This window comes from Engraulis encrasicolus, chromosome 21 (genome assembly GCF_034702125.1).
Source record: "Engraulis encrasicolus isolate BLACKSEA-1 chromosome 21, IST_EnEncr_1.0, whole genome shotgun sequence".
Classification (NCBI taxonomy): domain Eukaryota; kingdom Metazoa; phylum Chordata; class Actinopteri; order Clupeiformes; family Engraulidae; genus Engraulis; species Engraulis encrasicolus.
The window spans coordinates 1,064,528-1,076,835 of NC_085877.1; the positions used below are offsets into that span (position 1 = coordinate 1,064,528).

The 12,308-nt window shown below is 42.3% G+C and overlaps 1 protein-coding gene across 1 annotated transcript; it reads left to right on the top strand.

The window, feature by feature from the left end:
- Nucleotides 1-5,964: 5,964 nt before the first annotated feature.
- LOC134438010 (zinc-binding protein A33-like) lies at nucleotides 5,965-12,308 on the top strand. Its single transcript, XM_063187599.1, has 7 exons — nucleotides 5,965-6,176; nucleotides 6,265-6,437; nucleotides 9,788-9,896; nucleotides 10,086-10,186; nucleotides 10,543-10,600; nucleotides 10,911-11,057; nucleotides 11,749-12,308. Exons 1-7 carry the CDS (start codon nucleotides 6,026-6,028, stop codon nucleotides 12,306-12,308), a joined length of 1,299 nt encoding a protein of 432 aa, XP_063043669.1. The 5' UTR covers nucleotides 5,965-6,025.

Consider the following 12,308-nt stretch of genomic DNA (forward strand, 5'->3'; position numbering starts at 1 on the left):
TGATCTCGCCATCAGAACTGGTTGTTGGCCTAGCAAACGACTTGATGCTAGTGTTGACGTTCGGCAGACAGTTAGCCTTGTGTCTTTTGGTCTCTGCGTGTCTTTAAGGTCCCATAGTTGTGCCCAGATCTCCCTTTTTGCAGTAGCCTATTTGCACCTTGCCTTGGACGGATCTTGCATCTTCGGACTCCCACTCCTTCCCACAGTATAGGCTAATGCTTTTTATATTTCCCCTACTTGGACGACATTTTGTATATTCGAGTATAGCTGCTTTGTGCTGTTACAGATAGTGTTATAGCCTTATGGAAAAGTGCTTGAATGAATCATTTTTTTCTCACGCTCCGGGAGGAGAAATCTTCGTAACAATGTTGCAGGGCAGCTCTCTCATAGTGCCGTGCGGCTTATCAGATGCCTTCATGACGGAATTCTTATCTAATCAGACACCTGTTTATGTAGAGAGGGAGTCATCGAGCCACTGCCTTTAATGTGGAATTCAGCCCAAATTTCAGTCATGGTGTGACGACAAGGTGACACGTCACATGCTGTCAAACAGGGTTGGGGAAGTTACTTTTGAAATGTAATCCGGTAAAGTTACTCTTTTTAAAATGTATTCAGTAATGTAATCCCGTTACATTAATATTTAAGTAATATAACAGACAGTGTTGGGTAAGTTACTTTTTAAAAGTAATTAGTTACTTTACTTTAGTTGCTGCTTTCAATTGTAATTGAATTACTTTACTTATTACTAAATTTAAAAAGTAACTTGTTACTTATTAGGCCTACTTTACTTTACTTTTTCACGGGAAAAGGGATTTTAACCAGCACACCTCGTACACCTGCTACCCAAGGTTGTAGGCCGGCTGTGTAAATGGTCTAATATTTTAATCTGTGCAAACTGTAGGCCTACCTATATGGAATCCCTCATACAGTATATCACGAAAGTGAATACACCCCTCACAGTTTTGCAGATTTTTGAGTATATCTTTTCATAGGAAAGCATTACAGAAATGTAACTTTGACACAATGATTAGTGACCTTTTAACAACATATTTAACCGCTTACATTTCTTGTTCACTCAGAAAAAAACAAAATACAGCCATTAATGTTTGAACATGTACTCACAAAAGTGAGTACACCCTAGATTAAAATCCGGTAGAGAAGGGGCTATGTTGGCTCGAATCGTCTCGAAATGAAACTAAATGAAAAGGGATGACAAGGGAGGTCATCAGTGTGCGTTTCAACCTTTCTTTGCATTGAACTTTTAAATTATACACAATAGATTAGTGTGAGATTTGAATGCAATCCTATGGAGAATATCACGATCTGCTTCAGTAGTCACAGTGCATGTTGACATGCATGTTTCTTTTAGGTGTATTTCAGATTGCCAATGTTGACAGCATTCATGCATCCCCAAACAATGTCAGTCCCACTACCATGCTTGGTTATTGAGAGGATACACCTTTTTTGTAAAACTCACTTGTTTACCACCACACATGCTTGACACCATCGAAGCAAATGTGTTTATCTTGGTCTCTTCAGATCACACGACATGGTTCCAGTGATCCATATCCTTGGTCTGTTCATCTCTCTTGAGACCAAGATAAACAAATTTGCTTAGATGGTGTCAAGCATGTGTGGTGGTAAACAAGTGAGTTTTACAAAAAAGGTGTATCCTCTCAATAGCCAAGCATGGTAGTGGGACTGACATGGTTTGGGGATGCATGAATGCTGTCAACATTGGCAATCTGAAATACACCTAAAAGACACATGCATGTCAACATGCACTGTGACTACTGAAGCAGATCATGATATTCTACATAGGATTGCATTCAAATCTCACACCAATCTATTTAAGCCAGATGCAGACTCAACATTTAAAAGTTCAATGCAAAGAAAGGTTGAAACGCACACTGATGACCTCCCTTGTCATCCCTTTTCATTTCGTTTCATTTCGAGACGATTCGAGCCAATATAGCCCCTTCTCTACCGGATTTTAATCTGGGGTGTACTCACTTTTGTGAGTACATGTTCAAACATTAATTGCTGTATTTTGTTTTTTTCTGAGTGAACAAGAAATTTAAGCAGTTAAATATGTTGTTAAAATGTCACTAATCATTGTGTCAAAGTGAAATTTCTGTAATGTTTTCCTATGAAAAGATAAACTCAAAAATCTGCAAAACTGTGAGGGGTGTATTCACTTTCGTGATATACTGTATAGGCCTATTGTCATTCTCACATCTAAATGCATTTCATGATTGCCCTGTAGGCCTATTTATAACAATGTCAATACATTTGAATCTAGTCTAACATTACGCCATAGAATAGAATAGACTTTTATTGTCATGTCAGCATTAAAATTACCTTTGGTCTCACAGAATAAAAACAAAATGAGAAAGGTGAGGTGGCCATACCAAACAGAAATGTTGTAGGTAGGACACTCTGCTTACATCCTCTCCTAGATGTAAGATGTTGCCGCTTCGACTACTCCAAAGCCTTTCAGTTTCCTGCACATTGCATTGCATATGCATCAACCTTATTATTAAAGATTCTGCCGAATGCAGAATCCGTTCGTGCTGGAAGACGGTTTGATCAGGCACATTCACCTGTGTGACGTTGGCACCCCATATGTTGAAAATCTGATTAAAAGTATTTTGGTTCAAATGTGCATCGTTTGTGCACGATTGTGCAGGCAAAATGAGCCGTTTGTGCACAAACCCTCTTTAAGATATTTACATTTTAAGAGGTTGGTGACCTTAGGTCACTCAGGACCCCATTAACCTCCAAATGACTCAAAAATGGTTGGAATCGTTTGTGCTTCGTTTGTGCAGGCAAAATCAATGTTTGAGCACAAACCGTTTCTATGTTATTTAACTTTTAATTTTTTGAAAGTAGGTCACTCAGCACCCCATTAACATCCAAATGACTTGAAAATGGTTGGAATCGTTTGTGCATCGTTTGTGCACGTTTGTGCAGGAAGAATTAACGTTTGTACACAAATCGTTTTTATGCTATTTAACTTTTAATTTTCAAAAGTAGGTCACTCAGGTCAACCTCAGGTCAACCTCCCCCGTGAGGCTGCCTGTGACCCTCTGAGTGCTGCGTCTCCCTATTTTGCATATGAACCGACTGCCTCAATGGAGGATCAGTCTGGAGGTTGACGGGGGAGGTTGACGGGGGAGGGTTGACGGGGGAGGTTGTCCTGAGGTTGACCTGAGTGACCTACTTTTGAAAAATTAAAAGTTAAATAGCATAAAAACGATTTGTGTACAAACGTTAATTCTTCCTGCACAAACGTGCACAAACGATGCACAAACGATTCCAACCATTTTTGAGTCATTTGGAGGTTAATGGGGTGCTGAGTGACCTATGGTCACCAACCTCTTAAAATGTAAATATCTTAAAGAGGGTTTGTGCACAAACGCTCATTTTGCCTGCACAATCGTGCACAAACGATGCACAATCGAACCAAAATGCTTTTAATCAGATTTTCAACATATGGGGTGCCAACTTCACACAGGTGGCACATTTGAATAGTCTGAAGAACGTGGCGGCCTCAACGCCATAGTGTTGCTTGCGCTGTTGTTCTCACGTTATTATTCCAAATTACTTGACTCGCGCTGGCTGCTGCTGCTGACGGAGCTACCCAAATTGTTTTTGCCGTGTATTTAACTGTCATCAGTGAGCAAAACAGAGGCTATGGCATTTGCGATATGGGGTACAGCTGTTTCAGAATGCATTTGCGTAGGCCTAACGATGAACTCGGAATGACTGCAGATTTAACTGCGCAGCGAATCACTTTCACTTTCCCTCTATGGCGTAAAAGGTTAGAAAAAAATGATGGTGGAACTCCAAGTATTGTAGTATAGGTTAAACACAATACAGCGCAATGGCCTCATGAAAGTCCCAGTGAAAGACCTTGCATGCGCGTGGAAGGAACAGCAGTCTGCGTGTGCGCGCTCTCACACAACCACTTCCTAGAGCTCGAGAAGGGCTGGGGGAAACAGCCCAGACAGAGCACTTCGCACATCTAGAACTACTAATAACTGCAGACCTGAAGATGATTTCAAGGCTCAAATTGGGTAACGAGTAACGACCGTTACGGCAGCGCAGTAACTGTAATTAAATTACTGAAATTTGAAGAGTAATGCGTTACGTTCCTACGTTAGTGCCAAAAGTAATTAAATTACGTAACTACGTTACTTAGTAACGCGTTACCCCCAACACTGATAACTGATTACTTTTGGATTACTTTTGGATTACTTTATTCCCAAATATATACAATGACTTTAGTGAATCGTAAAATTAATTGAGGAAAGCTTTCTTAAGCTTAGTCTGACATACACAGCAAGTCCTGACCACACTTCAATGTAGGCCTATTGAAAAAAAAGACTAGCTATATACAATCAACATTAGCATAGGGGGGGTTTTGAACAGGACTGGCCGCGCACGCTGACGCTGTCAGGCGTCAGACACACTGGCCGAGCGGAACGGGAGCGAGAGACAATTGAGTCTTTTTCTGCTTAGTTTCGGCCAGTGTTTTCTACTCTGCCTTTCACACTGACAGCGTTGGCGTGCACGGCCAGTCCTGTTCAAACCCCCCCCACAACCAAAGCTAGTGTGCTACTTTGCCATTCATTTGAATGAGACACCGCCGGTCGCCGGCGTGAAAAATACGCTCAAGTTCTATTTTCCAAATGCAGCGCGGTGCTGAGCCGGCTCCCGCACCGCTGATGCCTGACTACCGTCGGTTGATGTGTAAGGACAGATATGTTTCCATGCATTTTCACAGACACCGGTAAAAATCGCTTCCATCACGCTTCCTTCCGGGCGGCTCGTGGGGCTGGGAACGCAAAAACTTTAGACTGGGCTGTAATGGACTGATCAAAGCTTTTTTCCGATCCACCTCGCATTTCCCCGTCGATCACACATATGCTGTGCCTCAGAATTAATAACAACCAATGGTGTGCTTGTTGACGTCACTTGGCAAGCGATTTTTGAGTTGTGTGTGTGCAAAAATATGTAATTATTTGGACTACACAACAGACGTCGCATGTCCGACGTGCAGCCACTTAAGCCTCGGTGCATAGGTAGGGTTGGCTGTGCCTTGGTTCACGTCAGATATGCGAGGCGCACGTGTAGTCTCTAACACAGTTTTGCACAAAAGCTAAAATAACGTTTCTTGCGTGTCGAAAATGAGTGGTCTTAAAACGCAAATCCAAACCTTTCAAATTCACTGTCATCATATGTGAAATCCGGAGCACATGCCAAACGGGATGAGGATTTTGCTTGACTCGCTCCATTAACTCTCATTCAAAATTTTGAGAGCTCCAGCCCCACGGATCGGAAGTAGAAGGGCGTGACTTAGGTGCCCCATTGCCGTGACCGTTGGTCTATGGTCTTGTGTAAATTTCCCCCTGACATAGAACATTCTTCTATGAAAATTCTCAAGTGATAAAAATGTGAAGTCAAGTTTAGACTTACAATTTTCTAACCACTATGCATCAACCTAGCATGTGCGCATGTGCATGTGTGCATGTGCGCTGCCTAGCAAAAACAGCACTGCTTCATCATGAACGTGCCCATTGATTTTAGATGACTTACTTAGTATAGGCCTATGCTAACAGACAGGGGATGCTCTGTCTCGTTCGCATAATAATGGTGGCAATCCAAATATGAAAATGAACCCATTCACCCCAAGAATGTGATAACAACATGCGCTCAACACATAACTTCCCTATCAGACTATGTTAAACATGCCCAAATCCCAAACACAGCTTGAAGTCATTAACAGAAACAATAACACACTCCCACACAGTCCCAGGAAGTAAAAGGCACAGCCGAAATATCAAAAGTTGCAGGAATCCGGCCCTCACTGTGAGGGACATAGGAGTGGCTAAGGAGTCAAATTACAGGAAGGGGAGATTACACTGGCTCTAAATAAGGATAGGCCTTTGAATATTTGAATCCCCAGTTTGCCATAGAGCACATCTTAGTGACCATTCAGACAATCAAGAGGCAGACAACCATGTCAGAGAATATTTATGAAGATGAAGAGTCTTTCAACACCACAAGACCCACTAACAAGGCTGGAACCATTTGTATGAATGAAGTTCCTAAAGGATCACAGCAGAGGACTGAACATGAGAAAACCCCAGATAGCTCTGCAGGACATTACCGTAAGTATGCATTATGCTATTTTCAATCTGGGACTTTTGTTTACACTATACCCCATTTTGTTCAAATACTCTCTTGCACTGTTCTCAGGTTACTACAAACTGGCTGTGGTGGTGGTGTGTGCTCTCATCTTGGCTATTACCATCGCACTTTGCGTCACAATTCTGAGAGCAAAAGATTTACAGCTCAGGTACCAGAACCTTGCTGAAGAGAAAGACCAGCTGCAGCTCAAATACAACAACATGACAGTAAAGAAAGCACAGGTAAAGATACAGACAATGTTAACTTGAGGGAAAAAACTTGTCTCGCCCTCACAACCATGACAATCCAACCCTTTCTTACCCTGAACCCATAAGTTTATACTAACAGTAGGCACAATCGAGATACTGCAACGGCTACATGGGCATGTAGACAGCAATGCATTCTGGCCCAATGTTGCATGCTAGATAGATTTCCTGTCCAACTTACCACATTTCAGTTATGTTGCGTCGACGAGGTGACATGTCACATGGTGCCAAATCGCAGGATTAATGTGACTGCAGACGGACTGTGCAACCCCCGCAGTTGCTGATCCCCGTTGATGCATCTGCATACCGCCTCCAAGGTCATGCGCCCATGAACAAGTTGGCCAACAGTTCACTCACGTTTGTGTAGGCGAGTTGTCCCACACCCCTACACAAGTTTGCACTGCACCCCAGCTTCTCCTCTCCACCTGTCCCCCCACACCTCACACGTGGTGTGTTAGTAGATCAAACTAGTGCTAGCTCATCGTCTCAGGCTTACCACCCACATCGAGACAACAAGTTCTCGCTTACGTGATATGTCGATCGACGGCATCAAAATCGATTGCGCTTAGTGTTTGCATATCTAATCAGTTATGAGCCTTATTTCAAGGGTATTCATACTTGGCCTGCCAAGACACCATCTGGCCTTGGCCACCTAGCTGGTAAGCCTACATATACTCACACTATACCCGTACAGACTCACAAGGGGACAGACACCAGCCAACACAGCCTTTGAGCCTTCCTGTATATTATTGTTTGGTTTGCCAGCGGCAAGCATACTATACCGTTTATCCTCTTTTATTCTGTATTTCTACTCTATGACCCAAACCAGCAGCCACACCGTTTGAGATAGAGAGACCGCTTTGATGCCAAAATGTTCGGCTCGGCCCGTAGTTGGGGAACGTTCTTTGTTAAGGGGTACCTTGAGTGCTGTAGTGCCAACAATGGTCAAAGTTGTAAGTATATATCTTGCTGTAGCTTTTTAACCAATTTTCAAACACTTGTTACCCCTGGAAGTGTATCAGCCTAATTAGTCACGCCCAGTGATTGGATACCTTTATTAGTCACACCCAGTGATTGGATATTCTGTAGAGTTCACCAAAAAGTATCCAATCACTGGGCATGACTAATTAGGCTGATACACTTGGAAGGACACTGGCCTAGGCTTTGAGAAAGACCCACTATCTTCACTATAGCCAAAGGCTACATACCACTTTTCGTGAGAATCGGCCTCTGGGGGCGCCACAATTAACATAATTGTTTAAGGCCCATATCAGCCCCATTTACACTGTGGGCCAATGACCTATGAATGTATTGGCCCAGGCTAAGGGACTTAAGACCATTTGATACACTTCACCTCCCCTACCCCCAAAGGTTGCACACCAAATTTAAGCAAACGTGTACTATGATGTAGAGCTACAATAACAAAACATGTTTTTGGCTTTTCTGTGATGGGGTGTTTGTGTTAGACAATGTGTGTGTGTGTGTGTGTGTGTGTGTGTGTGTGTGTGTGTGTGTGTGTGTGTGTGTGTGTGTGTGTGTGTGTGTGTGTGTGTGTGTGTGTGTGTGTGTGTGTGTGTGTGTGTGCCGTGTACGTGCATGTGCACGTGCACGTGTCCTGAGCATGCATGAAGGGCAACGCATGCATGAGGGGCAACAAATGCATGGAGGGCATACTCCATACTCCAACTGTAACACCACTTTTGTAGTCTACAGGCTGGAGTGTGAGTGTGGATGCTTTTACATCGGCAGAACAAAAAGAAAACTTAAGAACGTAGTGGCAAAACACAAGAATGCCATCAGGACAAAAAATCCGGCCTATCCTATGGCAGTCCATTATCAACAGGCCGCACATCCCTCTGTCTCCTCCCTAAAGGTGATGGTGATAGAAGTGGTGCCCAAACCTCTCAGAGGTGGGGACCACCTGAGAATCCTCCTCCAGAGAGAAACATTCTGGATTAGTAAGCTGAAGGCTACCTCCTTCCCAGGCTTGAATGAGGAATGTGACTTTTCTCCCTTTCTGTGACATGTTTGAAAGAAGTGTGATGATTTGTTTTTTGTTTAATTACCTGTTGTCATTTTCTTCTTTTTTTTTCCCCCTCTCCCCCGTTTTTGAAATGTATGTATTCTCTTTCTTACTAGTAATGGTTTTTAGTCATTCTTGTCAGCCAATTATTGAACATGCTTACTGGTCACATGATGTGACAAGATAGGAAGACTCCACCCCTTCTGACACCTATGGGTGCCTTTTTAACCTTTGACCTACTTTCTTTGTCTATGCCCTGATGAAGGCCAATATGGCCGCAACGCGTAGGCCCATGTGCTTTTAAACTAATTTTGCCATGTTAAATTAAAGGCTTTTTTATATTTTTCTCAAATCTCAGAGTGCCTCTGCTTTTTCCTTCCTTTTTTGGACCTACACTTCACCCGGTACAGATGAGCACCTGAGTAATATTACCCTGAAAAGTCTCCTGAGCGCTTTAAGCCCTTTAGTGTCTTCTCATTGCACAGGTAGGTTTTTGGCTAATATAAACAGATTTCTGAAGACATGTATCCAGCATAATCGGTTTATTATCAGGTTATCGACATTCTAGAAGGATAAGAAGCCAATCACAAGCCTTAAATTCTAGCTTCGTGTCACACACTTTAGTGGAACACGGGCAACCGACGGACTGTATATAAACACCAGTAAACCGGTTACTCCAATAACCTGTTTATTCCAATAACCCGATTATTGCGGCCATACATGTATAAACAGCCTCACTGAGTCTGTAATGGTTGGATATGACTGGCAGGGGGATGGGTGTAGCCTGTATGTATATAAGGTGGATGGAATCAGTTCAGTGATAAAACTGATGAGCAACACATGCATCCTGACTGTTGGTCCTCAATCATTGCACACGTAAGGAACAATGCAGTCATTCTTCACCTACATGATTCCCACACATTACACACTGTGCCTATGCTTGCTCTCTCTCTCTATCTCTCTTTCTCCCCATATCCCTCTCTCTTTTGCGCTCCTAAATATTTCAAGCTTATCTTGGCTAATATGTCTTTAATTTGACGTGTATTCATCTTGTATAACTTACAGTGTAGTCTCCTTTTAATTGTAATGGTTAACTTGAATTTAGTCATTTAGGCCTAATTGTCATTTACCATTCATTCATATCTCCTTGTGTGTCATGTCATTACATTTACATTACTTCTGTCTAGAATTAACTACCTCCGCCCCTCATTGGTTGGAGAAATGTGTAAGGCGGTTCTTTTCTATTCTTTTCCATTTTATGATTGTATTAATTTCTATTCTATTCTATTCTATTCTAACTCAGTTGGATGACAGAAATGCCATTCTAATCCATCATGAATCCCAGCTAGAGACCAACTTCAGTGCCGTGACAGCTGAGAGAGATCAACTACAGAAGCGTCTTGGTGGAAAAGGTGAGTTGATGTCTTTCACTGCACTGCATTTTCTATACAAATGTCTTATTGTTGTGCTATTGTGGCAGACTCATCTGAAGTCCTGCAGTGCCACTCAGTGGACAAGCTGACTCACTTCACTACAAACTGGTTGAGGTTTTGGTCTGTGTTCTCATTTTTTGGCTGTTACAAATGGGATTTTCATCACAGAACGCAAAAGAAAAGATCTACAGAGCAGGTACGACAACCTTGATGAAGAGATCTATCAACTACAGCTTCAGTACAACATCATCACAGCAGAGAAAGCCCAGGTAGATTCAGACAACATCAACTTGATTATAAAAAAAATCAGACTTTTTAGTAATAATGTGTGATTTTTTTGTGTGTTACATTTAATATGAATCACAGCAGAGAAAGTAGAGCAACTTGACAAGACAACATGTTTTTTTAACATGTTTACATGTCACATTTTGTCACATTGTCACATGTCACATTGTCACATGTTTTAACATGTTTACATGTCACATTTTGTGAGGTGCTACTGGTGGAATGCAGATTTTTCTGTGAATACATCTCCAATGCATTTCAGTTCTGTTCTGTTCTGTTCTATTCTATTCTATTCAATGACCCATATTGCTCTCTGTTCTTTTCTAATCTACAATTCCAGTTGGGGACCAAGTTCAGTGCTGAGAGATATGAGCTACAGAGGCGTCTTGGTGAACTAGGTGAGATCAGAACTCATTAAAAGATTTGTTGTGTTTGTGGGCCGTGGGCCGTGGCCTGATGGTTAGGGAGGTTGTCTTGAGATCAGAGGGTTCCAGGTTCAAATCCACTCTTCCCTCTCCCTAAATCTCCATCCATGACTGAAGTGCGCTTGAGCAAGGCACCTAACCTCACATTGCTCCAGGGACTGTAAACCATACTCTGCACAAAATAACGGTAAGTTACTTTGGATAAAAGCGTCAGCTAGTGGAATGTAATGTTTTTTCCACACATTTTCTATACAAATGTCATACTATTGTACTATTGTGGCAGAACCATCAAAAGTCCTGCAGTGCCACTCAGTGGACAAGCTGACTCACTGCAACGGGGTTACATGGGAACAGCACGACACTAAGACCACATCACATGATGATCCAGTAGCTGTAGTGGAGTATCTCATAGAATATGAACAGCTATCAGGCATTTTGGAAGCATCAGCTCTGACAGTCCACTCTATTTTGTTGAAATATGGCCAACACTGATATGGGCCATTATAGATTAACAGCCAATAAAGGAACACCATGCACTGACAATTTGCGACGCCTATAAATCTATACACACCCTACCAGAATCAAATGTAACTCACTGGGATGGCAAATGACGATTCAGCTTGTTCCTGATTGGCCGACAAATCACCATGAAATGCATCCTGTCCTCCTATTTGTTTCACTGATTGGTTCTAGTACTAGCCTATTGCATGAAGTGGTATTTGAAAAACATTCTCTCAGCACATGGAGTCTGTGTTTGTCATGTGGAATGCTGTGTAAATAAGCATGACTTATGTGGATAACCTTTTCTGCCATTCTCATCCTCATGACATGAAAAACATCAAATAACATGCATAAGTGTGTTAGTATCTAAATATATCATCACCGGTGTCACATGTGTTCCCTGCAAAACAGCATTGCTATACAATGCAGGTTGAATTGCAATAGAGTGCAGGTTGAATTATAATAGCCTAATGATGACTACCCAACTTAAACACTAAGTAGCTTTGTTTGGCTTTTTCATTTGTTTTGTTATGTCTAAGAGTTGCACAGTCACATTGTGGTTCAAATAAATAAGCTTAGATATTGAAATTGGCCATTTCTACCTTGTCCACTACATGTAGGACAAGTGGATGTGATCCTGGATCCTGATACAGCCCAGCCCAGTCTCATCCTGTCTGCTGATGGGAAACAAGTGACGCATGGATACGTGCGACAGAGTCTCCCAGACACTCCAAAGAGGTTTAATCCGGTTGTCATTGTGTTGGGAAGAGAGGGCTTCTCCTCTGGCAAATTCTACTATGAGGTTCAGGTTAAGGGTAAGACTGGGTGGACTATAGGAGTGGCCAAGGAGTCTGTTAACAGGAAGGAATATAAAATATATACACCTGAAAATGGATACTGGGGCATATGGCTGAGAGATGGGACCTATTATAAGGCTCTAGATAGTCCCCGTCTTACCCTCTCCCTGAAGGGGAAACCCCAAAGTGTGGGAGTGTCTGTGGACTATGACGCAGGTCTGGTCTCCTTTTATGATGCAGATTGCGGGGATCATATCTACTCATTTACCAATGTCTCCTTTACTGAGAAAATCTATCCATTCTTCAGCCCATATCTTAATGTGGGAGGTGAAAATTCAGAACCTCTTGTAATCTCCCCAGTCCATATCTGCCCTAATAAGTAA